The sequence below is a fragment of the Cheilinus undulatus genome, linkage group 15, assembly GCF_018320785.1.
Source record: "Cheilinus undulatus linkage group 15, ASM1832078v1, whole genome shotgun sequence".
Taxonomy (NCBI): Eukaryota; Metazoa; Chordata; class Actinopteri; order Labriformes; family Labridae; genus Cheilinus; species Cheilinus undulatus.
The window spans coordinates 1101447-1127743 of record NC_054879.1 but is presented as its reverse complement, the minus strand read 5'-3'; the positions used below and the strand labels follow the sequence as shown (position 1 = coordinate 1127743).

At 46.6% G+C, this 26297-nt stretch overlaps 1 protein-coding gene across 1 annotated transcript in view; it reads left to right on the top strand.

Annotated features, from left to right (window-relative positions):
• Window positions 1-26297, top strand: part of mylka (myosin, light chain kinase a) — a 157720-nt gene that overhangs the window by 79154 nt on the left and 52269 nt on the right. The window contains exons 18-19 of the mRNA XM_041807351.1: window positions 5522-5638; window positions 10382-10441. Coding sequence (XP_041663285.1) covers window positions 5522-5638; window positions 10382-10441 — 177 coding nt within the window. The remainder of the gene's footprint in view (window positions 1-5521; window positions 5639-10381; window positions 10442-26297) is intronic.

Genomic DNA, 26297 nt, shown 5'->3' with positions numbered 1-26297 from the left:
CGTAGAAGAAAAGCCAGCATTGAAGAAAAGCCAGCATTGAAGAAAAGCCAGCATAGAAGAAAAGCCGGCGTAGAAGAAAAGCCGGCGTAGAAGAAAAGCCGGCGTAGAAGAAAAGCCAGCATTGAAGAAAAGCCAGCATTGAAGAAAAGCCAGCATTGAAGAAAAGCTGGTGTAGAAGAAAAGCCGGCGTAGAAGAAAAGCCGGCGTAGAAGAAAAGCCGGCGTAGAAGAAAAGCCAGCATTGAAGAAAAGCCGGTGTAGAAGAAAAGCCGGCGTAGAAGAAAAGCCGGCGTAGAAGAAAAGCCGGTGTAGAAGAAAAGCCGGCGTAGAAGAAAAGCCGGCGTAGAAGAAAAGCCAGCATTGAAGAAAAGCCAGCATTGAAGAAAAGCTGGTGTAGAAGAAAAGCCGGTGTAGAAGAAAAGCCGGCGTAGAAGAAAAGCCGGCGTAGAAGAAAAGCCGGCGTAGAAGAAAAGCCAGCATTGAAGAAAAGCCGGTGTAGAAGAAAAGCCAGCATTGAAGAAAAGCCGGCGTAGAAGAAAAGCCGGCGTAGAAGAAAAGCCAGCATTGAAGAAAAGCCAGCGTAGAAGAAAAGCCAGCATTGAAGAAAAGCCAGCACTGAAGAAAAGCCAGCACTGAAGAAAAGCCGGCGTAGAAGAAAAGCCGGCATTGAAGAAAAGCCAGCGTAGAAGAAAAGCCAGCGTAGAAGAAAAGCCAGCATTGAAGAAAAGCCAGCATTGAAGAAAAGCCGGCGTAGAAGAAAAGCCAGCGTAGAAGAAAAGCCAGCATTGAAGAAAAGCCAGCATTGAAGAAAAGCCGGTGTAGAAGAAAAGCCAGCATTGAAGAAAAGCCGGCGTAGAAGAAAAGCCAGCATTGAAGAAAAGCCGGTGTAGAAGAAAAGCCAGCATTGAAGAAAAGCCAGCATTGAAGAAAAGCTGGTGTAGAAGAAAAGCCGGTGTAGAAGAAAAGCCGGCGTAGAAGAAAAGCCGGCGTAGAAGAAAAGCCGGCGTAGAAGAAAAGCCGGCATTGAAGAAAAGCCGGTGTAGAAGAAAAGCCAGCATTGAAGAAAAGCCGGCGTAGAAGAAAAGCCGGCGTAGAAGAAAAGCCAGCATTGAAGAAAAGCCAGCATTGAAGAAAAGCCGGCGTAGAAGAAAAGCCAGCATTGAAGAAAAGCCAGCACTGAAGAAAAGCCGGCGTAGAAGAAAAGCCGGCATTGAAGAAAAGCCAGCGTAGAAGAAAAGCCGGCGTAGAAGAAAAGCCAGCATTGAAGAAAAGCCAGCATTGAAGAAAAGCCGGTGTAGAAGAAAAGCCAGCATTGAAGAAAAGCCGGTGTAGAAGAAAAGCCAGCATTGAAGAAAAGCCAGCATTGAAGAAAAGCCAGCATTGAAGAAAAGCTGGTGTAGAAGAAAAGCCGGCGTAGAAGAAAAGCCGGCGTAGAAGAAAAGCCAGCATAGAAGAAAAGCCAGCATTGAAGAAAAGCCAGCATTGAAGAAAAGCCAGCATTGAAGAAAAGCCAGCATTGAAGAAAAGCTGGTGTAGAAGAAAAGCCGGCGTAGAAGAAAAGCCGGCGTAGAAGAAAAGCCGGCGTAGAAGAAAAGCCAGCATTGAAGAAAAGCCGGCGTAGAAGAAAAGCCAGCATTGAAGAAAAGCCGGTGTAGAAGAAAAGCCAGCATTGAAGAAAAGCCGGCGTAGAAGAAAAGCCGGCATAGAAGAAAAGCCGGTGTAGAAGAAAAGCCAGCATTGAAGAAAAGCCGGCGTAGAAGAAAAGCCAGCGTAGAAGAAAAGCCAGCGTAGAAGAAGATGAAACAGAGAAATCCAGCTCCTTCCGCCGGTCTTTTTTCCACATAAACAATGGAAAAACACAGAATTACGCTGTCTTGGGGTTTCTGCTCTTGCATTGGGGCGTTATGAGCAGCCAGCAAGGCGGTGAGCTGTCCAACATGTCGTTCTTAACATGAGGTGAATAAATCAGCACAGGGGACGACATGTTGCTATGGCTACACAGACACCAAACCAGGTGTCTCTCCTCCATGGATCTCTCCTTCGGCTGCTTTTTTTATGCACACATAAACCCCTAAATATATTTTACACCTATTTTTAGGTGCAAATGCGAGTGAAGCGCTCGCACTGTCGAGCCCTGCAGCCTGTTTTTTATTTAAACGCCACAAAGAAAAGTTCGCTTTAAACCAAGTAACGGCTTAAACATCCATGCAGCTGTTTTGCAGGAGATTTTTTTTTTTGGGGGGTTGCGAAATGAGTTTTCAGAATGTCTTTGCTTCAGTATTTCTGCCTTCAGTAAACTTTACAGCCAGTGGATGGCAAAGAGCTGAAGTCACAGTCATGGACGCTTGGCTAGTCAAACAGAAAGGCGTTGTTTCAGACCAGTTAGCCACTGGATGTCGAGGGGGACTGTATGAAGAAAGCTTAGGTGATGGAGGGGAAGTGGCTTCTTTAGGGTTGTCAAACAGAAAGCGCTAGGACAGATCAGATTGAGTCCAGAATGATCAAACCTAGCACCAGCGTCAGCTGAGGACAGCCCTGAAGGCCGACCTGATAAGAAACTACATATGGAAAACAGAGTTGTTGGTCACGAAGGCTTGTACTTAGTCAGAAGTGGATCATCCCAGAAAAGAGTCTGGGGAACACTGAGCTATACTACAGTAGCATAATACCGCAGTTATGGCCTATCGAGGGGGAGGGGTTTAAAGTGGCACCCACCTCTGCAGGTGGGGTTTGTGTCAGTGTGTAGGCTAAATATTTAATGGCATAAGACTTTGTGTGATACTGAATTCTATAAATCACCCTGCTGTTTAAGCCAAAGGCCACTTTTTAGATGTTTTTAAAGTCTTCAGTAGTCTTAAATATTTCATCTGAAATTTTAAGGCCATAAAAGTGTCAGAAGTCAGATTTTACCAGTGAGAGGTCTGAGATTTTAGAAGGCACATTGACTCAGACATGTCCTTATCTGGCCTTTATTTTCTCGCCAACCTGATCTGATTTTAGTCGTCGTCCTCCATAGTTCAGAGGATTCAGTGTCTGATATTCTGAGTTTTCTGGAGGAGGACCCCAGACCCTCTCTGGTTTTATCTGACTCCCTGTGATCAAATCAGCTGTTCTAAAACAGGAACATTTGTGCTGCCACGTTTCCAGTTAAGATCCTCACAGCTCACCTTTGTTTAACAGGTCGTCCCTGTCCAAAAGCCTAACTCTGCTTTTTAACAGTTAAACTGTTTGGAGTCATGATTCCACTGTACGGCATGTGGTTAGAATAGAGGCATTCAATGTGCCAGAAATCATCACATTTGGGCATTTATGGGGAAAACAAAAATTTGTCTGATACTGCGTGGTATTTCATAAACAGTACATTAAATTCAAACATTCACTGGTCCACTGTCCCTAGAAATCACACACACCTTTCCTTTTTCACTGTCAGTCTGTCCCTGGATCAGCGGACTCACAGCAACGGAGAACTTTTCCCACAGGTGGTTTATGTTTTTATGTTTCTAATCAACACTATGTGGAGAGAATTTTCTAAAACCAAGGACCTGCCACATCAGTCTCACTCAGGAAGGGTTCAGCTCTGTATTTTGGGATAATTGTTTTTTTACTGACTAAAGCCGGGTATACACTGCGATGTTTCAAGCTGGTTCTATGATGGTCGTGGCAGAATGTCAATTCATACTGTGCCTCTGAATCGCTTACAACGCGCGACCATCAAGCACGATTTATGAGCTCTCGCCATACAGTCTGATGGTTGTGTGCGACCTGAGCGCTCACACTGTACGAGTGAAGTCAGGGCGGACTGTGACAGAAATCCACAGAGTTTCCTCTTTTAAAAAAAAGTCTGACACACTGAAGGTGAAGTGTTTCCAGTCATATCCTCTCTCTCTACCCCCCCCCCCCCCACACACACACACACACACACACACAATCAGACAATTTAGGACGTTGTCTGACAGTTTACAATGGAAAAATACCCCAAGGTTGTTTATTCTGCTCCAGTTTCTGCTCTCACTGTCGGAGTGTCATCAACATGTCAGAAATCCATCCAACTAGACAGGAGCTGCTGGTCGGGCTGTTGGCGAGCCGTGGTCAGCCGTCGTATCCCCCTGCACTGTACACAGCACAACAAATGACGCCCGATCTGACTGAAAGTCCATGGGAGTTGTGCGGCTCATAAATCGTAGCTGAATTGGATGAAATCCGCACAGTGATTGCTCGGCTTTAGCTGGGGTTTGATGTAGCTGCGGTGACATCCTGGTGAAGCGATGCAGGGGTCGTGCCCTGCGTTAGTTACACTCCAGTTTATATTTATGCATTACTTTTAAACTATATGTAAAAAAATACAATGTATAGCCATGGTCATAGAATGGCAGTAGATCCCAATATATCAGATCCTCATCCCTGTATCAGGATGAGTATTGATCATTGGATTACTGCAAATACAGCCCTGTTCTGATAGTTCAAGTTGGTTTTTTAAATATGCAGTTTCCAGTCAGACTTTTAAACTGTTCCCTTAAAAATGTATTTAAAAACCTGTGTAATGTAAACTCCACTGTGGCTTGCATTGTTACATAACTGTTAATAATCAGATATGTAGGCTGGTATCCTCTCTCTGTGTCCAGTAGAAACCATGCATGTCTGCCTGTGTTATTTATAATTTCTCTGATAAACTGGAGGATTAGATGTTCCTTTATGTGCTGGGAACATGTTCCTCCTTCTCTAGATAAATAAACAGTTTAAACCCTCCAGATTAGCAGTAAAAACACCGTCACAGAGCTGAAAACAAACCAGCAACCAAACTATGGTATAGACCTGTAGACTGGCACAGATCAGCTAAAGGGAGATAGTCCTGACTGGATACCAGTGCTGGAGAACTACTCCAGTACCCACTACTACCTCCAGTATGGATGTGACGGTTATCTGCTGTTGTGATGTGGGCCGTACTAACAGGTAAAGCTACTGTAGCCTTCTGCTGAGAGACATGGAGAGGTGGCAGAGGAGGTTGAAGGACTGGCAGCTGTTAAAGAACTCATGACTGTGAAGGTCACATTAAGTTGAAGAAAAGCTTTCAGTGTCAGTGCTGTAAAGCTGCAGATCATTTAATCATTATTATTATTATCAGTAATGACCTCAGGAGGCTCCCCTGTGGTGCCTGGGACCACGCTGGAGGACTCTGTGTTATCATCAAGTTTATGTTGATGTGTGAGCGTGGTTGTGTAAACCTGTTGTCATTGTGCTAACCTGTCTTCATGGTAACCTCTAGTCAGGGTTATCTGTCATCCTGCTGACCTTGATCTTGTGTCACTATTTAAACCTGTTGTCATGGTAACCTGTCTTTGTCTTTGTATTAATCTGTTGTTTTATTAACCTGTTGTTGTGCTAACCTGTTGTCATGGTAACCTGTTGTTATGTGGTAATCTGTCATTGTGTGGTTGTATTAGCTTACTGTAATAGTAACCTGTCGTCATGGTAACCCGTCGTCGTGGTAACCCGTTCTAACCTGTGCTGCCGTTGTGTTGCAGGCGGCCTGTGCTCTCTGACCATAGACAAAGCTCTCCCTGAGGATGAAGGAAAGTATAAATGCAGAGCAGAAACCTCGGCAGGGACGGCTGAATGTTCCTGTACGGTTCTAGTCGACGGTAAGAACTCTACACGTTCTTCTTTACTGTCCGTCTTTCTTTATAACTGGTCTCATTGATTTTCATCTTTCTCTCTAAACCTCTCTGAGAGTCTGTGTGGGCTAGCCAAGGTAAAACTACACTCAGAGCTCCTCAGTCACAGTGACATGAGTAAATGCTGTTAGTTCATCTCTCCCTGGTAGATAGTTTCCAGATTTTATGTATCTAAAATCATGGTCAACCACAGACGTCGTCACAGTCTAACTGGTCTAACATTACAGTCCCTGAACACAGATAGTAGATGATTTATCCAGACGGTGAAACCACACCCCTGCTGTCTGTAGTGACGATTCCACAGACACCGGATCCAGAAACTCAGAGGGTACTACTCCACTACTTCCCCCCATGTCTGTTGTAAAAGTACGTTACACCCGGGCGGTGACAGTCTGCTCACTCTCATTGGCTACCGCTGTGATTCTGTCAGAGGCAGCCCGCCCTAAAATCACAAATATCAAACATGTTCATATCTGTGATCCCTGATGGAGGAGGCTCTAATTAGAGCTGTGATTATTGATCAGGTGGGGTACCTGGCCCAAACAGTGCTTGTCCTGTCCCACTCTGGCTGAAAACATCCCATCAAAACGAATAGAGGTCTATGGGAAAGACTGGGTCAACAGGGATTTAAGAGCCTAAATTCAAAAACACTACAGTATTATAGTTATTGAGAGCCCAAACCCAACTGCCAGTGAGATCAAATATACTGTGTAGGACATTTCAGCAGAAATACTTGCATCATAACGTTATAAAATAAACAAAATGACAGACTACAGCTCCTGCTGTCAGAGCCTAAAGTCAGGAAGAACACTTTAGTCCCCTCTAGTTTCAGCTCAAACTAACTCATTCTTTTATACCCCAGAGTCATTTCAGGATATAAACAAGTCCTAAATCCCCTGTTACTAACCTGGGGTCCAGGACCCCTGGGGGGGGGCCAAAGATCTTAAGGGGTGCAAGGCTTTGTCTGCTCTGAGGCTGCTAAAATTAAATTTGCAAATATTGACTAAAACCATGATAAAGCAGGTATTAAGTATTTTATACAAAGGTCTTTAGATAAGAAAAGCCTGCACAGGTTAAAATCTGTTGATTTTTGACAGTAGTTCTTCTCTCTTAGGTCCTGGGGGGCGCTGCTTTTCTTGGGTACATATAGGGGGGGCTCCAACGAAAAATGGTTGGGAAGCACTGTCCTAAATCATGGCTATGTAATTGTTTAAGGCAGCAGTTCTCAGCAGAGACCTTTTTATATGGTGTTGAATATGTTTTTCCTATTTTAAGCTTTTAAATTGAACCCACAACCTGCCGACTGTGAAACCACTCTACCTACTGGTCCACAGTCGCCCCGTCAGCCATCAACATCATGATTAACACAGGCCAGCTATTCTTGGTTAGAGCTGCCATTCTTGGCATCAGCTTTCCACACCAGGGTCTTTGAGGTGGCTTTCCCACCCAGCCTAGTCCCAGATCTGGGTACACTTGAGCCCCGGCGCTGCAGTTCACATTTTTTCTCAGTATAAGGAGGAAATCATCAGAATCAGGTCAACAAACAGTCCAATATTATGGATGAACATATGGATGTATTCAACCAAAAAGTATTCAGTACAAAAACATAGTCCAAATAAAAACACAAAAACCACAGAAGTTCACATCAAGAGTACAAACTCTTAGTCCTTAAATGTTGAACATCTTTGTCTACAGTTCCTGGTTTCTCTCAGTGATCAGACTGCTGTCTGATCCTTTGTTTGCCTTTCTTCAGTTTTTGCTTTCAGTTCTGACAAAAATATCACAGGTGGGCAGGCTTTTCTGGGGTGTATCCCTATTGGCTAACGAGTTTTTGAGTGACAGCGCCAGATGTTCATCTCATGTCTGGAAAATTTAAGAACGAAAGCAGCGAACTACCTGCATCAGTGTGACTGAGTCATGAAGTCTAACTATGGATTAAACATGTTTTTCAGCTAATCCATTAGCTCAGGTGGCTGCCACTCAGCGGACCCGGGTTCACGTCCCTTTTAGTTCATATTTTTCGATTTCTGTACCATTCCTTTTTTTTTGTCTGCAAAGGCAACAGACATCTCCTATCTCTTAAAAACCACTGCATCTGCGTAGCGCGAGCCCAGTTAATCCTCTGAGCTGTAGTAGATGTGCAGATGCAAAGAGCGACGTTGCTGACATCTTAAGAAGTGATTTTAAATCATCAGTGGTGGCAGGATGGACTTCTTTCACGCCCTAGTTTGAAACAGTCGGGCCTATTGTGAAAGCATCCTGAGAGTGCAATACTCATGCATGAGAATCAACCCCAAAGACCAGTTTCCTGCACAACTTTTCCACCAATCAAAACACAGCATGTTGGCATCAGACCTAGTGATGGACAGCACACCAGCCACAGAAAAATGTGTCAGAGTTTCTCAGTCCTTATTGTGGCTGGCTGCAGTCAAGGCTCAAAAACACCTGAACTTCAACAGGGTGTCCGCGGGGTCTTGAAAAGTATTAAAAGGTGATAAATCAATTTTGGGAAAATTAAGACCCTTAAAAAGTATTAAAAAGTCTTATCACGACTTTATAAAGTCTTAAATTTTGAAAGTATTTTTTCTGAATTAGCTTTCCAAGAGTTTGAGTCCGAAAAACATTGTAAAAGTGTGTGAATTTATTCATTTTTATTAGAAAACAAAGATGAACAGGTACATAAAAAACTAGGCTATTGTGGGTGCGTTTGTAAATTGTCTCTGAGAGCGCCAGAGTGGGCGGGCGGGTGGAAATTCAGAAGCACAGAGATTTACTATCCCAGCCTCTTTGAATTTTGTTGTATCATAGTGGTCTATAGTCTTTATCACAAACTAAAACTGTTAAGTTAAAAATATCACTGATGTAAATGGTTACAGCTTGAAGTGGTGGTGAGGTATTAAAAAAATACAGAGAAGGTCTTGAAAAAGTCTTAAAAAGGTATTAAAATTAACTTCAAGATTCCTGCATATACCCTGTTCAAAGAAAAGAAAATAATCTGGCAGTAACTTGTTAACAAGATCAAAATGTTGATATTAGTTCCTTTAAAAGTGTCTGTAAGGAGAAAAGCTGGCCTTGTGTTAGTTAACTGCACAGCCTGGCATTACGAAGTAGCCTGGTCTCCAACTGGAAGAGTAAAATTACACTAATTGGAGGATTACCAGGACAAATAATCATGTGACCAGCCTTGAATCTCCTCCCACCATGATGGGCCTAAACCAGGGGTGTCAAACTCAGCCACAGCAGGGGCCGGATTCTGGATTCAGGATTAACCTGGGGGCCTAACAGGGCCCCCTGTTTAACCATAAACTGTTAACCTCGTTTCACCAGTAATAAAATATGAAAAAAACTGAGGCACTGATGATAAATTATTTTGAAATGAAAAAATTAAATAAATAAAAATAAGTTTAAAGGCTCACAATTTGAGAAAAGTACATTTTGTCCAAAACATTAAATTGAAATTGAAAATAATGTTTTTAAAAGGCAGAAATATTAGAAAGAAAGTCAAAATCATGAATTTAAAAGTCAAAATATGATTCAAAGTTTTGAATTGAGTGTCTAAAAGGTCAAACTATGGAATTATGAGGTTAAAGTTTGAAGTTGAAAATATGAGATTGGTTAAAAAGGTCAAAATATGACTTAAAAATTAAAATCATGGATCTAAATGTTCAAAATATTAAATCAGAAGTCAAAATTATGACTTGAAATGCTCAAAGTGCAAAATTAAAAGTCAAAATCCTAAGTTTGAGTCCTGATTGTGAGATGCTAAATTGAAAATGTGAAATTAAAACACAAATTGATTTCTTTTCCCACATTCCTGACTTCTTCTCTAAATATTTTTACTCCTAACTATTTCAGATTTTATGACTTAATGATATCTTTGATCATAAGGATAAGTTCACATTTTTATACTTGAGTAAATCTGCAGACTTCAGACTGATGGGCCAGTTAGAACAGAAATATCAGACCATCTTGAGGGCCAGATTTAACTGTTCCACGGGCCGGATTTGGCCCCTGGGCCTTGAGTTTGACACCCTTGGCCTAAACCATCTGGGGTTTAGACACCACCTTAGCCCGATCTGATGCTGAGACTGGACTTCAGGCCATCCTCTCCACCATGTCTCCATGTTTAAACACGTCTGTGCTGATTGGCTGATTAGATATCTGTGTCATAAACAGCTGAGCAGGTGTACCTAATAAAATGGCAGATAAGTGTAGATCTATGAAAGTTTCCAAACTCTTCTGGTAGCCCACCCCTCCACCCTTTCCCAGGATGCCTCAGTCTCCATCTGGTTTCCTGCCATTAGAACAAACGGAGACTGGTGTTATCAAACATCTCCGCTCCGATTCCTGGAAACGAGCGTGTAAATGAAACAGTATCAGAGCGTTCATCCTCTGGGGATCAGGACAGCAGATTTCTCATCCAGAGCTCCATAAACAGAGAGGGTTTTTATTATCAGGACGTTAGCATCGCCCCGCTACAGTCAGCATACACACCAGTGTATCAGAGTCAGGAGGTTTACACACAGATCATCTTCACAAATCAAACACAAACACGTTGGTTTCTTCCTTTAGCCTTTCTCTGAGACTGTCCCAATCTGTTTTCACTGTGAATCCTGACATACTGTTTCACTGATCATGAGAATAAGGACCACTTCATCATTCTCTCTCTCTCTCTCTCTCTCTCTCCCTGCCTCGCTCGCCCTCCTGCAGACCCCACAGAAAACTCTCCGGCTGACAAGAAGTCGAAGAAGGCGACTCCGACCTCAGAGAGTGAGTTTCCAAAATATGCAGCAGCGTCTTTCCTTTTGTCCCAATAAGGAGCTGCATGCTGGGATCACTGGTTCCCACACGCTCCTGCTCACTCAGGTTTCTATTTTAGAGCCGCTCTGTGTATCATTGAAGCCATCACTGTCAGATTATTAGTCCTTCCTCCTTCAGGCCAGTAAACCCCTCTCCTCTCCACATTAGGACCACGTTTCCCATCAGCCCCTGTCTCAGAGTGGCTCTGACGGCGTTGTGTCTGCTAGTCAGTTATGGGTGAGAAGGTTTCAGGGACATGGTCCTGTTTCTGGTCTTTAGAGCCAGGCTCTGTGGGTGCTGTCACCATGGTGATGGCGTGTACATCCTCTCAGCGTGTGGGGAGGTTCATCTTCATCCTCCTCCTCTAACCTCAGAAGATCAGCGCTGATGAAGACGGTGATGCACTGTGTTTAGTTACTGAAACTCTTAAGGAGCTGTGGCAGCTTGTTGTCAGCGTTTAAGCAGAGTGGTCAAAGAAACAGAATCAACTTTATTAGCCAAGTCTGCTCACACAACGAGGAATCTCTCAGTGTACAGGAATACAACATTAAATATGACAACAGGAGTATAACTACAAGCTCTTGTTTAGTATTCACAAGTCTGTTGCATGTATAGTATTTATTTATTTATTTATAGCATTTAAAGAACTGATCCAAGATGTTCAAAGGGTGCAAGAATGCTGAATAGACATGATCAACCATGTTAGAGCGGTAAGATTATTTCACATTATTGGCATTTATTTTAACAAATATGGATATGAGACAAGGCATTTTACCAAAGTACGTTTTCTTACAGTACAGTCCCTCAGAGTCTGTGATTAGACCCTCAGAGTCTGTGATGAGACCCTCAGAGTCTGTGATGCGGTCCTCAGAGTCTGTGATGTGGTCCTCAGAGTCTGTGATGAGATCCTCAGAGTCTGTGATGAGACCCTCAGAGGCTGTGATGAGACCCTCAGAGTCTGTGATGAGACCCTCAGAGTCTGTGATGCGGTCCTCAGAGTCTGTGATGAGACCCTCAGAGTCTGTGATGAGACCCTCAGAGTCTGTGATGTGGTCCTCAGAGTCTGTGATGAGGTCCTCAGTGTCTGTGATGTGGTCCTCAGAGTCTGTGATGAGACCCTCAGAGTCTGTGATGCGGTCCTCAGAGTCTGTGATAAGACCATCAGAGTCTGTGATGAGGTCCTCAGAGTCTGTGATGTGGTCCTCAGAGTCTGTGATGAGGCCCTCAGAGTCTGTGATGAGACTCTCAGAGTCTGTGATGTGGTCCTCAGAGTCTGTGATGAGACCCTCAGGGTCTGTGATGAGACCCTCAGAGTCTGTGATGAGACCCTCAGAGTCTGTGATGTGGTCCTCAGAGTCTGTGATGAGACCCTCAGAGTCTGTGATGTGGCCCTCAGAGTCTTTAATGAGACCCTCAGAGTCTGTGATGTGGTCCTCAGAGTCTGTGATGAGGCCCTCAGAGTCTGTGATGAGACCCTCAGAGTCTTTAATGAGACCCTCAGAGTCTGTTATGTGGTCCACAGAGTCTGTGATGTGGTCCTCAGAGTCTGTGATGTGGTCCTCAGAGTCTGTGATGTGGTCCTCAGAGTCTGTGACGAGACCCCTCAGAGTCTGTGACGAGACCCTCAGAGTCTGTGACGAGACCCTCGGAGTCTGTGAAGAGACCCTCAGAGTCTGTGACGAGACCCTCAGAGTCTGTGATAATACCCTCAGAGTCTGTGATGAGACCCTCAGAGTCTGTGACTAGACCCTCAGCGTCTGTGACGAGACCCTCAGAGTCCGTGACGAGGCCCTAAGAGTCTGTGATTAGACCCTCAGCGTCTGTGACGAGACCCTCAGAGTCTGTGATGAGACCCTCAGAGTCTGTGATGTGGTCCTCAGAGTCTGTGCTGAGGCCCTCAGAGTCTGTGATGAAGCCCTCAGAGTCTGTGATGAGGCCCTCAGAGTCTGTGATGAGGTCTTCAGAGTCTGTGATGAGGCCCTCAGAGTCTGTGATGAGGCCCTCAGAGTCTGTGATGTGGTCCTCAGAGTCTGTGATGAGGTCCTCAGAGTCTGTGATAAGGCCCTCAGAGTATGTGATGAGGCCCTCAGAGTCTGTGATGAGACCCTCAGAGTCTGTGATGAGACTCTCAGAGTCAGTGATGAGACCCTCAGAGTCTGTGATGAGACCCTCAGAGTCTGTAATGAGGTCCTCAGAGTCTGCGATGAGGCCCTCAGAGTCTGTGATGTGGTCCTCAGAGTCTGTGATGAGACCCTCAGAGTCTGTGATGCGGTCCTCATAGTCTGTGATGTGGTCCTCAGAGTCTGTGACGAGGCCCTCAGAGTCTGTGATGAGACCCTCAGAGTCTGTGACGAGACCCTCAGAGTCTGTGACGAGACCCTCAGAGTCTGTGATAATACCCTCAGAGACTGTGATGAGACCCTCAGAGTCAGTGATGAGACCCTCAGAGTCTGTGATGAGACCCTCAGAGTCTGTTATGTGGTCCACAGAGTCTGTGATGTGGTCCTCAGAGTCTGTGATGAGACCCTCAGAGGCTGTGATGAGACCCTCAGAGTCTGTGATGTGGTCCTCAGAGTCTGTGATGAGGTCCTCAGTGTCTGTGATGTGGTCCTCAGAGTCTGTGATGAGACCCTCAGAGTCTGTGATGCGGTCCTCAGAGTCTGTGATAAGACCATCAGCGTCTGTGATGAGGTCCTCAGAGTCTGTGATGTGGTCCTCAGAGTCTGTGATGAGGCCCTCAGAGTCTGTGATGAGACTCTCAGAGTCTGTGATGTGGTCCTCAGAGTCTGTGATGAGACCCTCAGGGTCTGTGATGAGACCCTCAGAGTCTGTGATGAGACCCTCAGAGTCTGTGATGTGGTCCTCAGAGTCTGTGATGAGACCCTCAGAGTCTGTGATGAGGCCCTCAGAGTCTTTAATGAGACCCTCAGAGTCTGTGATGTGGTCCTCAGAGTCTGTGATGAGGCCCTCAGAGTCTGTGATGAGACCCTCAGAGTCTGTGATGAGACCCTCAGAGTCTGTTATGTGGTCCACAGAGTCTGTGATGTGGTCCTCAGAGTCTGTGATGTGGTCCTCAGAGTCTGTGATGTGGTCCTCAGAGTCTGTGACGAGACCCCTCAGAGTCTGTGACGAGACCCTCAGAGTCTGTGATGAGACCCTCAGAGTCTGTGATGAGTTCCTCAGAGTCTGTGATGAGACCCTCAGAGTCTGTGATGAGACCCTCAGAGTCTGTGATGAGACCCTCAGAGTCTGTGACTAGACCCTCAGCGTCTGTGACGAGACCCTCAGAGTCCGTGACGAGGCCCTAAGAGTCTGTGATTAGACCCTCAGCGTCTGTGACGAGACCCTCAGAGTCTGTGATGAGACCCTCAGAGTCTGTGATGTGGTCCTCAGAGTCTGTGCTGAGGCCCTCAGAGTCTGTGATGAAGCCCTCAGAGTCTGTGATGAGGCCCTCAGAGTCTGTGATGAGGTCTTCAGAGTCTGTGATGAGGCCCTCAGAGTCTGTGATGCGGTCCTCATAGTCTGTGATAAGACTATCAGAGTCTGTGATGAGGTCCTCAGAGTCTGTGATGTGGTCCTCAGAGTCTGTGATGAGACCCTCAGAGTCTGTGATGAGACCCTCAGAGTCTGTGATGCGGTCCTCAGAGTCTGTGATGTGGTCCTCAGAGTCTGTGATGTGGTCCTCAGAGTCTGTGACGAGACCCTCAGAGTCTGTGACGAGACCCTCAGAGTCTTTGACGAGACCCTCAGAGTCTGTGATGAGACCCTCAGAGTCTGTGATGAGACCCTCAGGGTCTGTGATGAGACCCTCAGAGTCTGTGATGTGGTCCTCAGGGTCTGTGATGAGGTCCTCAGAGTCTGTGATGTGGTCCTCAGAGTCTGTGATGAGACCCTCAGAGTCTGTGATGTGGTCCTCAGAGTCTGTGATAAGACCATCAGAGTCTGTGATGAGGTCCTCAGAGTCTGTGATGTGGTCCTCAGAGTCTGTGATGATGTCCTCAGAGTCTGTGATGAGGCCCTCAGAGTCTGTGATTAGACCCTCAGAGTCTGTGATGAGACCCTCAGAGTCTGTGATGAGGTCCACAGAGTCTGTGATGTGATCCTCAGAGTCTGTGATGTGGTCCTCAGAGTCTTTGATGAGACCCCTCAGAGTCTGTGATGAGACCCTCAGAGTCTGTGACAAGACCCTCAGAGGCTGTGATGAGGTCCTCAGAGTCTGTGACGAGACCCTCAGAGTCTGTGAAGAGACCCTGAGAGTCTGTGATAATACCCTCAGAGTCTGTGAGGAGACCCTCAGCGTCTGTGACGAGACCCTCAGAGTCTGTGATAAGACCCTCAGAGTCTGTGATGTGGCCCTCAGAGTCTCTGATTAGACCCTCAGAGTCTATGATAAGACCCTCAGAGTCTGTGATGAGACCCTCAGAGTCTGTGATGTGGCCCTTCAGAGTCTCTGATTAGACCCTCAGAGTCTGTGATAAGACCCTCAGAGTCTGTTATGTGGTCCTCAGAGTCTGTGATGAGACCCTCAGAGTCTGTGATGAGACCCTCAGAGTCTGTGATGAGGCCCTCAGAGTCTGTGATAATACCCTCAGAGTCTGTGATGTGGTCCTCAGAGTCTGTGATGAGACCCTCAGAGTCTGTGATGTGGTCCTCAGAGTCTGTGATGAGACCCTCAGAGTCTGTGATGAGACCCTCAGAGTCTGTGATGTGGTCCTCAGAGTCTGTGATGAGACCCTCAGAGTCTGTGATGAGACCCTCAGAGTCTGTGATGAGACCCTTTAGAGTCTGTGATGAGACCCTCAGAGTCTGTGATGAGACCCTCAGAGTCTGTGATGCGGTCCTCAGAGTCTGTTATGTGGTCCACAGAGTCTGTGATGAGACCCTCAGAGTCTGTGATGAGACCCTCAGAGTCTGTGATGTGGTCCTCAGAGTCTGTGATGAGACCCTCAGAGTCCGTGATGTGGTCCTCAGAGTCTGTGATGAGATCCTCAGAGTCTGTGATGTGGCCCTCAGAGTCTGTAATGTGGTCCTCAGAGTCTGTGATGAGACCCTCAGAGTCTGTGATGCGGTCCTCAGAGTCTGTGATTAGACCCTCAGAGTCTGTGATAAGACCCTCAGAGTCTGTGATGAGACCCTCAGAGTCTGTGATGTGGTCCTCAGAGTCTGTGATGAGACCCTCAGAGTCTGTGATGTGGTCCTCAGAGTCTGTGATGTGGTCCTCAGAGTCTCTGATTAGACCCTCAGAGTCTGTGATGAGACCCTCAGAGTCTGTGATGAGACCCTCAGAGTCTGTGATGAGGCCCTTAGAGTCTGTGCTGAGGCCCTCAGAGTCTGTGATGAAGCCCTCAGAGTCTGTGATGAGGCCCTCAGAGTCTGTGATGAGGTCTTCAGAGTCTGTGATGAGGCCCTCAGAGTCTGTGATGAGGCCCTCAGAGTCTGTGATGTGGTCCTCAGAGTCTGTGATGTGGTCCTCAGAGTCTGTGATGAGGTCCTCAGAGTCTGTGATAAGGCCCTCAGAGTATGTGATGAGGCCCTCAGAGTCTGTGATGAGACCCTCAGAGTCTGTGATGAGACTCTCAGAGTCTGTGATGAGGCCCTCAGAGTCTGTGATGAGACCCTCAGAGTCTGTGATGAGACCCTCAGAGTCTGTGATGCGGTCCTCATAGTCTGTGATAAGACTATCAGAGTCTGTGATGAGGTCCTCAGAGTCTGTGATGTGGTCCTCAGAGTCTGTGATGAGACCCTCAGAGTCTGTGATGAGACCCTCAGAGTCTGTGATGCGGTCCTCAGAGTCTGTGATGTGGTCCTCAGAGTCTGTGATGTGGTCCTCAGAGTCTGTGACGAGACCCTCAGAGTCTGTGACGAGACCCTCAGAGTCTGTGACGAGACCCTCAGAGTCTGTGATAATACCCTCAGAGACTGTGATGAGACCCTCAGAGTCTGTGATGAGACCCTCAGAGTCTGTGACAAGACCCTCAGAGTCTGTGATAAGACCCTCAGAGTCTGTGATGTGGCCCTCAGAGTCTGTGATGAGACCTTCAGAGTCTGTGATGAGAACTTCAGAGTCTGTGATGAGACCCTCAGAGTCTGTGATGTGGCCCTCAGAGTCTGTGATGAGACCCTCAGAGGCTGTGATAAGACCTTCAGAGTCTGTGATAAGACCATCAGGGTCTGTGATGAGACTCTCAGAGTCTGTGATGTGGCCCTCAGAGTCTGTGATGAGACCCTCAGAGTCTGTGATGTGGTCCTCAGAGTCTGTGATGAGGTCCTCAGAGTCTGTGATGAGGCCCTCAGAGTATGTGATGAGGCCCTCAGAGTCTGTGATGAGGCCCTCAGAGTCTGTGATGAGACCCTCAGAGTCTGTGATGAGACCCTCAGAGTCTGTTATGTGGTCCACAGAGTCTGTGATGTGGTCCTCAGAGTCTGTGATGAGACCCTCAGAGTCTGTGATGAGACCCTCAGAGTCTGTGATGTGGTCCTCAGAGTCTGTGATGAGGTCCTCAGTGTCTGTGATGTGGTCCTCAGAGTCTGTGATGAGACCCTCAGAGTCTGTGATGCGGTCCTCAGAGTCTGTGATAAGACCATCAGAGTCTGTGATGAGGTCCTCAGAGTCTGTGATGTGGTCCTCAGAGTCTGTGATGAGGCCCTCAGAGTCTGTGATGAGACTCTCAGAGTCTGTGATGTGGTCCTCAGAGTCTGTGATGAGACCCTCAGGGTCTGTGATGAGACCCTCAGAGTCTGTGATGAGACCCTCAGAGTCTGTGATGTGGTCCTCAGAGTCTGTGATGAGACCCTCAGAGTCTGTGATGTGGTCCTCAGAGTCTGTGATGAGGCCCTCAGAGTCTGTGATGAGACCCTCAGAGTCTGTGATGAGACCCTCAGAGTCTGTTATGTGGTCCACAGAGTCTGTGATGTGGTCCTCAGAGTCTGTGATGAGACCCTCAGAGTCTGTGATGAGGCCCTCAGAGTCTGTGATGTGGCCCTCAGAGTCTGTGATGAGACCCTCAGAGGCTGTGATAAGACCTTCAGAGTCTGTGATGAGAACTTCAGAGTCTGTGATGTGGTCCTCAGAGTCTGTGATGTGGCCCTCAGAGTCTCTGATTAGACCCTCAGAGTCTGTGATGTGACCCTCAGAGTCTGTGATGAGACCCTCAGAGTCTGTGATGTGGTCCTCAGAGTCTGCGATGTGGCCCTCAGAGTCTGTGATGTGGTCCTCAGAGTCTGTGATGTGGCCCTCAGAATCTCTGATTAGACCCTCAGAGTCTGTGATGAGACCCTCAGAGTCTGTGATGTGGTCCTCAGAGTCTGTGATGAGGCCCTCAGAGTCTGTGATGTGGCCCTCAGAGTCTGTGATGTGGTCCTCAGAGTCTGTGATGTGGTCCTCAGAGTCTGTGATGAGGCCCTCAGAGTCTGTGATGTGGCCCTCAGAGTCTGTGATGAGACCCTCAGAGTCTGTGATGAGACCCTCAGAGTCTGTGATGAGACCCTCAGAGTCTATGATGAGGCCCTCAGAGTCTGTGATGAGACTCTCAGAGTCTGTGATGAGACTCTCAGAGTCTGTGATGAGCCCCTCAGAGTCTGTGATAAGACCATCAGAGTCTGTGATGAGGTCCTCAGAGTCTGTGATGTGGTCCTCAGAGTCTGTGATGTGGTCCTCAGAGTCTGTGATGAGACCCTCAGAGTCTGTGATGTGGTCCTCAGAGTCTGTGATGAGACCCTCAGAGTCTGTGATGAGACCCTCAGAGTCTATGATGAGGCCCTCAGAGTCTGTGATGAGACTCTCAGAGTCTGTGATGAGACTCTCAGAGTCTGTGATGAGCCCCTCAGAGTCTGTGATAAGACCATCAGAGTCTGTGATGAGGTCCTCAGAGTCTGTGATGTGGTCCTCAGAGTCTGTGATGTGGTCCTCAGAGTCTGTGATGAGACCCTCAGAGTCTGTGATGTGGTCCTCAGAGTCTGTGATGAGGCCCTCAGAGTCTGTGATGTGGCCCTCAGAGTCTGTGATGAGACCCTCAGAGTCTGTGATGAGACCCTCAGAGTCTGTGATGAGACCCTCAGAGTCTGTGATGTGGTCCTCAGAGTCTGTGATGAGACTCTCAGAGTCTGTGATGAGACTCTCAGAGTCTGTGATGAGCCCCTCAGAGTCTGTGATGAGACCCTGAGAGTCTGTGATGCGGTCCTCAGAGTCTGTGATAAGACCATCAGAGTCTGTGATGAGGTCCTCAGAGTCTGTGATGTGGTCCTCAGAGTCTGTGATGAGACCCTCAGAGTCTGTGATGAGACCCTCAGAGTCTGTGATGCGGTCCTCAGAGTCTGTGATGTGGTCCTCAGAGTCTGTGATGTGGTCCTCAGAGTCTGTGACGAGACCCTCAGAGTCTGTGACGAGACCCTCAGAGTCTGTGACGAGACCCTCAGAGTCTGTGATAATACCCTCAGAGACTGTGATGAGACCCTCAGAGTCTGTGATGAGACCCTCAGAGTCTGTGACAAGACCCTCAGAGTCTGTGATAAGACCCTCAGAGTCTGTGATGTGGCCCTCAGAGTCTGTGATGAGACCTTCAGAGTCTGTGATGAGAACTTCAGAGTCTGTGATGAGACCCTCAGAGTCTGTGATGTGGCCCTCAGAGTCTGTGATGAGACCCTCAGAGGCTGTGATAAGACCTTCAGAGTCTGTGATAAGACCATCAGGGTCTGTGATGAGACTCTCAGAGTCTGTGATGTGGCCCTCAGAGTCTGTGATGAGACCCTCAGAGTCTGTGATGTGGTCCTCAGAGTCTGTGATGAGGTCCTCAGAGTCTGTGATGAGGCCCTCAGAGTCTGTGATGAGGCCCTCAGAGTCTGTGATGAGGCCCTCAGAGTCTGTGATGAGACCCTCAGAGTCTGTGATGAGACCCTCAGAGTCTGTTATGTGGTCCACAGAGTCTGTGATGTGGTCCTCAGAGTCTGTGATGAGACCCTCAGAGTCTGTGATGAGACCCTCAGAGTCTGTGATGTGGTCCTCAGAGTCTGTGATGAGGTCCTCAGTGTCTGTGATGTGGTCCTCAGAGTCTGTGATGAGACCCTCAGAGTCTGTGATGCGGTCCTCAGAGTCTGTGATAAGACCATCAGAGTCTGTGATGAGGTCCTCAGAGTCTGTGATGTGGTCCTCAGAGTCTGTGATGAGGCCCTCAGAGTCTGTGATGAGACTCTCAGAGTCTGTGATGTGGTCCTCAGAGTCTGTGATGAGACCCTCAGGGTCTGTGATGAGACCCTCAGAGTCTGTGATGTGACCCTCAGAGTCGGTGATGTGGTCCTCAGAGTCGGTCACGAGCACCTCAGAGTCTGTGATGAGCTCCTCAGAGTCTGTGATGAGGCCCTCAGAGTCTGTGATGAGACCCTCAGAGTCTGTGATGAGACCCTCAGAGTCTGTTATGTGGTCCACAGAGTCTGTGATGTGGTCCTCAGAGTCTGTGATGAGACCCTCAGAGTCTGTGATGAGGCCCTCAGAGTCTGTGATGTGGCCCTCAGAGTCTGTGATGAGACCCTCAGAGGCTGTGATAAGACCTTCAGAGTCTGTGATGAGAACTTCAGAGTCTGTGATGTGGTCCTCAGAGTCTGTGATGTGGCCCTCAGAGTCTCTGATTAGACCCTCAGAGTCTGTGATGTGACCCTCAGAGTCTGTGATGAGACCCTCAGAGTCTGTGATGTGGTCCTCAGAGTCTGCGATGTGGCCCTCAGAGTCTGTGATGTGGTCCTCAGAGTCTGTGATGTGGCCCTCAGAATCTCTGATTAGACCCTCAGAGTCTGTGATGAGACCCTCAGAGTCTGTGATGTGGTCCTCAGAGTCTGTGATGAGGCCCTCAGAGTCTGTGATGTGGCCCTCAGAGTCTGTGATGTGGTCCTCAGAGTCTGTGATGTGGTCCTCAGAGTCTGTGATGAGGCCCTCAGAGTCTGTGATGTGGCCCTCAGAGTCTGTGATGAGACCCTCAGAGTCTGTGATGAGACCCTCAGAGTCTGTGATGAGACCCTCAGAGTCTATGATGAGGCCCTCAGAGTCTGTGATGAGACTCTCAGAGTCTGTGATGAGACTCTCAGAGTCTGTGATGAGCCCCTCAGAGTCTGTGATAAGACCATCAGAGTCTGTGATGAGGTCCTCAGAGTCTGTGATGTGGTCCTCAGAGTCTGTGATGTGGTCCTCAGAGTCTGTGATGAGACCCTCAGAGTCTGTGATGTGGTCCTCAGAGTCTGTGATGAGACCCTCAGAGTCTGTGATGAGACCCTCAGAGTCTATGATGAGGCCCTCAGAGTCTGTGATGAGACTCTCAGAGTCTGTGATGAGACTCTCAGAGTCTGTGATGAGCCCCTCAGAGTCTGTGATAAGACCATCAGAGTCTGTGATGAGGTCCTCAGAGTCTGTGATGTGGTCCTCAGAGTCTGTGATGTGGTCCTCAGAGTCTGTGATGAGACCCTCAGAGTCTGTGATGTGGTCCTCAGAGTCTGTGATGAGGCCCTCAGAGTCTGTGATGTGGCCCTCAGAGTCTGTGATGAGACCCTCAGAGTCTGTGATGAGACCCTCAGAGTCTGTGATGAGACCCTCAGAGTCTGTGATGTGGTCCTCAGAGTCTGTGATGAGACTCTCAGAGTCTGTGATGAGACTCTCAGAGTCTGTGATGAGCCCCTCAGAGTCTGTGATGAGACCCTGAGAGTCTGTGATGCGGTCCTCAGAGTCTGTGATAAGACCATCAGAGTCTGTGATGAGGTCCTCAGAGTCTGTGATGTGGTCCTCAGAGTCTGTGATAAGACCATCAGAGTCTGTGATGAGGTCCTCAGAGTCTGTGATGTGGTCCTCAGGGTCTGTGATGTGACCCTCAGAGTCAGTGATGAGGCCCTCAGAGTCTGTGATGAGGCCCTCAGAGTCTGTGATGAGGCCCTCAGAGTCTGTGATGAGGCCCTCAGAGTCTGTGATGAGGCCCTCAGAGTCTGTGATGAGGCCCTCAGAGTCTGTGATGAGGCCCTCAGAGTCTGTGATATCCATTTTTCAAAGGAATATTTGTGATTTTTGGAAGTTGGGTTATATGAGGTCCTTGGTGGTAGTAGGGCCATTATCCTGCAGGTTTTCTGGTGTGCTTCACCTTTAGTAAGAAACAAGCTAGACTTTAAAGCACCTTCATGGTTTTAGTTTCTTCATGTAATTTTGTGAGTTTAAGGTAAAATGGGCTGAAACAATGCTGTTTTTATGTAGTGTGTTGCTGTAAGCTGTTGAAGTGCAAACTGAGCCTAAATAAGATGTTTGATCTCAGTATAGAGGAGTTTTCTCTGCCCACACACCCAATCAGCTGATCAGATACGCTGCGGTGAAAGAACACAGCTGAAGCTCCACTAAATAGTGCCACACATGGCAGCTTTCTGAAAATGAAACAGTAAAATAATACTAGAGATAGCCTATAATTGAGCCAGCACTGGTTTTTGGCCCATTTTGACCTTAAACTCACTAAATTACAGGGATAGATTCTACCCATGACGGTGCTGTATAGCCTAGCTTCTCACTGTGATTTTGGTACAGAAACATTTCGGTTCAGTGTGTACCTCGGTTTTGAAGTCATGGTTCGGTACGTTTTTGGTATGGTAATTGACGCAAATAAACATATATATATTTTTTAAATTAAATTGTATTCAAATAAATAGGCTGAATAAATTACATTTAAATTATTAATAATGCTGCGACCTCTTTCCAAAAGTTATTCAATTATTATAAATATTAATAAATGAATATATTTTTGAATTACAAGTTTTTTTAAGTGGCTATATTGACATATTTATACCCATTCTAGAAATAGTAAAAATTCCCAGCTAACTTTAACGCATCATCATACAACTGTGCGTTAGCTTGTTAAGTATGCTAATTAGCTCTATCCTGCCGATTTCAACACAGACTTCAGCTCTGGATTACTTTTTTAACCAATGGGACCTGCTACAAAGTTTGGGGGAACTTTCCACAGCCCATTTAGGCCATAAGGAGGTTAGAGCTGTGAACTCTGAGGATAACTGTATACTGTGATGCTGCTGCAGACATGATGGAGTCTCCTCTCCCCCTCCTCTGAGGCTGATAGTTGAAGGTAGCATTAATCTGATTCACAGAGCCAGAGCTCCAGTGTTAGAATAAAAACCATCTTAAAGAATAGGAAGTTCATAACGGGCTGGTGAGACTTTTTGTTGTTCCTCCTCGTTACAGTGACGTTCTTGTTTGAGTGGAGCCTTTTCTAATGCTCTGATTGGTCCGCTGGACGATATGCTGTCAGCGACACAGCTGCTGAATAATGTCAGCGCTACAGTTGTTGTCTTTGTCCACTGTTGTATTTTACAGGGAAACAAAGAGTTCCTAAACAGGACCCTGTTATCTGGGAATATTCAGGCGTTTGCTGTGGTTGCGAGGTCAGTGTGACGGTGAGTTGTTCTCTGGTTTTCTGTCTGTGTATGAGCTTGGTTCCATATGTATCCATCGATACCGAGAGGCCCGTACAAATACACCTACCTTTACACCCCTAGTGATTTCTTATGAAAGGGGAAACACGCTGACAACACTACTATCACCAACAGCCTCAGACAGACCCAGGTCTGACTGATCCTTTAGGTACTGGAGGGAATTTCTCCTCAATGTTCCTGCTGCCAGTGAAACCCTTGGCCCTGATAGTTGGTCTCATGTTGGTGGACCTGACTCTGGTTCAGACATGGCTGTCCTACACTTGGGCCACATTTGGGCTGTCATTCCCTCCTGAATGAGGGTCATCTTTGCTGTTCATTTGGCCCGTATCAGAGTAAAAGGAAATCTGCTGTCAGAGTTTGGCTGGGTCTGCTGTTCCTCTCCATCTGTGGTCGTCCCCTTTTCCTCAGCCTCATAGTTCATCTCACAGAGCCAGCTTCATCACGCTGCTTTACCGCCAACCTTTGGTGTGTTTACATGCAGGACTTTTGAATGTGCAGAGTAAAGCATGTCAACAAGGATGTGAATAAATGGCACAGAAATGTGAATCATTTGGAGGTGAATTTTGTCACGCCTGTCTATGCTCACCAGCAGCAGCAGCAGTGTGATTTTCTAAGTAAATAATGCAGATTCTAGGACGCCTTCATGCTGGGGAAGTCTGCAGTGTGTTTATCACTCTCCTCTGGTGAACATTAGAGCAGAAGATAAATGCTTCTCTCTCCTGCAGCACCTTTACGTCAGTGTCCTTTCATTTCTCTTTCTCCTGATTAGTGCTGCTTCCTCTTGTTAGCCAAGCTGGCTGGAAGGAGGGACTGACTTTTCATTCACTCTATAATCTCAGTGATAGAAGTAGTAACAAGACTGCTCCTGAGGTTGGCTGTGAGGGCTCCCCTGTTAAGGACCAGTTAGAGGAGTGATTTCAGGGAGCTGATGGACCTGGAGCAGTTACAGCCATGTGTCTGAGGTTAGAGGAGTAAAGTCCTGTTAGCTGATATATGCTGAGGCGTTTTGGTTCACCTGAACATGTGCTGGGCTGTCTCTGATTTTAACTGGACTACATAATATCAGACTAAAGACTACAATGACAGAATAGAGACAGCTATTATCATTACATAAGGAAAACATCATACTGTCATGAAGAGGAGGATGTTTTTCTTCTCCGTCTGCATCTAAACTCCTCTACAGGGTGTTTAGATATTTTTCAGAATACTTGAGCGTCAGTGCAGAGCTTTCTGTGCTCTCATTGGTCAGTGTCAGTGATGACATCAACCACATGCAGGTGCATCTCAGTCAATTAGAACACCCTCATGAAGTTGATTTGTTTCAGTAATTCATTTCTAAAAGGTAAACTCACGTATAGATTCATCACACACAGACGGATGTATTTCAGTGTTTATGTCTCTCAATGCTGATGATTAAGGCTTACAGCTTATGGGACCCCAAATCCAGGATCTCAGAAAGTTAAAATATTAATTAAAACCAAAAAGAAAGATTTTTAACACAGAAATGTGGGACTACTGAAAAGTATGAACATGTCCAGCCCTCAGTACTTGGCCTGGGCTCCTTCTGCATGAGCTTCTGCAGCAATGTGGCGTGGCGTGGAGGCGATCAGTCTGTGGCACTGCTGAGGTGTTTGCTTTGATAGCGCCTTCAGCTCCTCTGTGTTGTTGGGTCTGGTGTCACAATCCCCCACAGTTCCTCTACAGCAGAGGTTTTCAAAGCGTGTGTGAGTGAGCCTCCCCTAAGAGAAAATTATTCATTCAGTGGACCCCCACCCACAGAAAGATTCAGATTGAAAAAAAAAACTTAACCATATTTTCAAACATTTATGTCTGATTTTAAAGACTTTAAACATTTTTATATCTTATATATATTTTATATCTTTGATATTTTGGTCTGATAATGTTCTTAAACATCCGTCTTTACCAGCTCATCAGTTATTGGGTGTTGGTATTAAATTTACTGCCAATACTACCTGATTATTCTGCTCTGATAATCCTTAAAGCAGCGTTACTCAACCAAAGAGCCAAACTGTTGAAAAATACCTTTGCAAGAGCCACAATCTAAGAGGTGAAAAGTGGAAAAAGCAGCTTGAAGTAGCAATTAAAATAGGTTAAAGATGGCAAAAATGGTCAAAAAGAAGCAAAATGGGTGAAAAGGGGCAAAAATGGGGATAAAAAGTAAAAACAAAGATGGGTGAGAAGTAACAAAAAAATGAGCAACAGGTGGCAAAAAAATGGTCCAAAGGTGGCAAAAACAAGGCAAAAAAATGAGTTAAAAAATGGGTAAAAAGCAGTCAAGTGTGGTAAAAATGGGCAAAAAGTAACAAAAAAAATGGTATTTAATGACAAAACGTTGCTTTAATGGGCTAAAAGTGGTGATAAAGGGTAAAGAGTGGGAAACAGTGGTATTGAATGATCAAAGGTGGCTTAAATGGATGAAAAGTATCAAAAAAAGGTATAAAGGGGCAAAAAGGAACTTTAAGTCTATTCATTTAGAACCATGCAGCAGAAGTTAGCGAAGCACATCACTGTTTTTTTCTGGTTCCGCGCCTCCCCTGAAGTTCTGTGGCGCCCCCCAGGGGAGGCCCGCCTCACACTTTGAAAACCGCTGGTCTACAGGGTTTAGGTCAGGCCAGTCTGCAGGGATACCAGTGTCCTTGGACCAGGTTCTGGTGCTTTTGGCAGTGTGGGCAGGTGCCAAGTCCTGCTGGAAAATAAAACCAGCATCTCCTTAAACCTGGTCAGCAGTAGGACGCATGAGGTGCTCTAAAACTTCCTGGTAGACGTCTGCCATGACCTTTGACCTGATAAAACACAGTGGACCAACACCAGCAGACGACATGGACCCCTAAACCACCACTGACTGAGACTTTACACTGGACCTCAGGACACTGGTCCTCTCCTCTTCTCCTCCAGACTCTGGGACCTGGATTTACAAATAAGATGCTAAATGTACTTTCATCTGAAAGGAGGACTCTGGACCACTGAGACCACAACAGTCTGGTCCTTTTAATCCTTAGCCCAGGTCAGACTCCTCTGATGTCGTCTCTGGTTCAAGAGTGGTTTGACACAAGAACTGGGACAGGTGTAGTCCATGTTCTGGATCTGAGTGTGGTGGCTCCTGAAGCTCTGACTCCAGCTGTAGTCCTCTCCTTTTGAAACTCCCCCAGACTCTTGAATGAGCTCAGTTTCACAGTCCTCTCTGGGCTGTGGTTTCTTTAGTCCGTTCATCTTTCCATGAACGTGTTGGATGCAGAACTCTGTGAACAGGCAGCTTCTTTAGCAGGAACCTTCGGTGTCTTACCCTCCTCTTTCAGGGTGTCAGTGGTCGTCTCCTGGACATCTGTCCAGTCTGCAGTCTTCC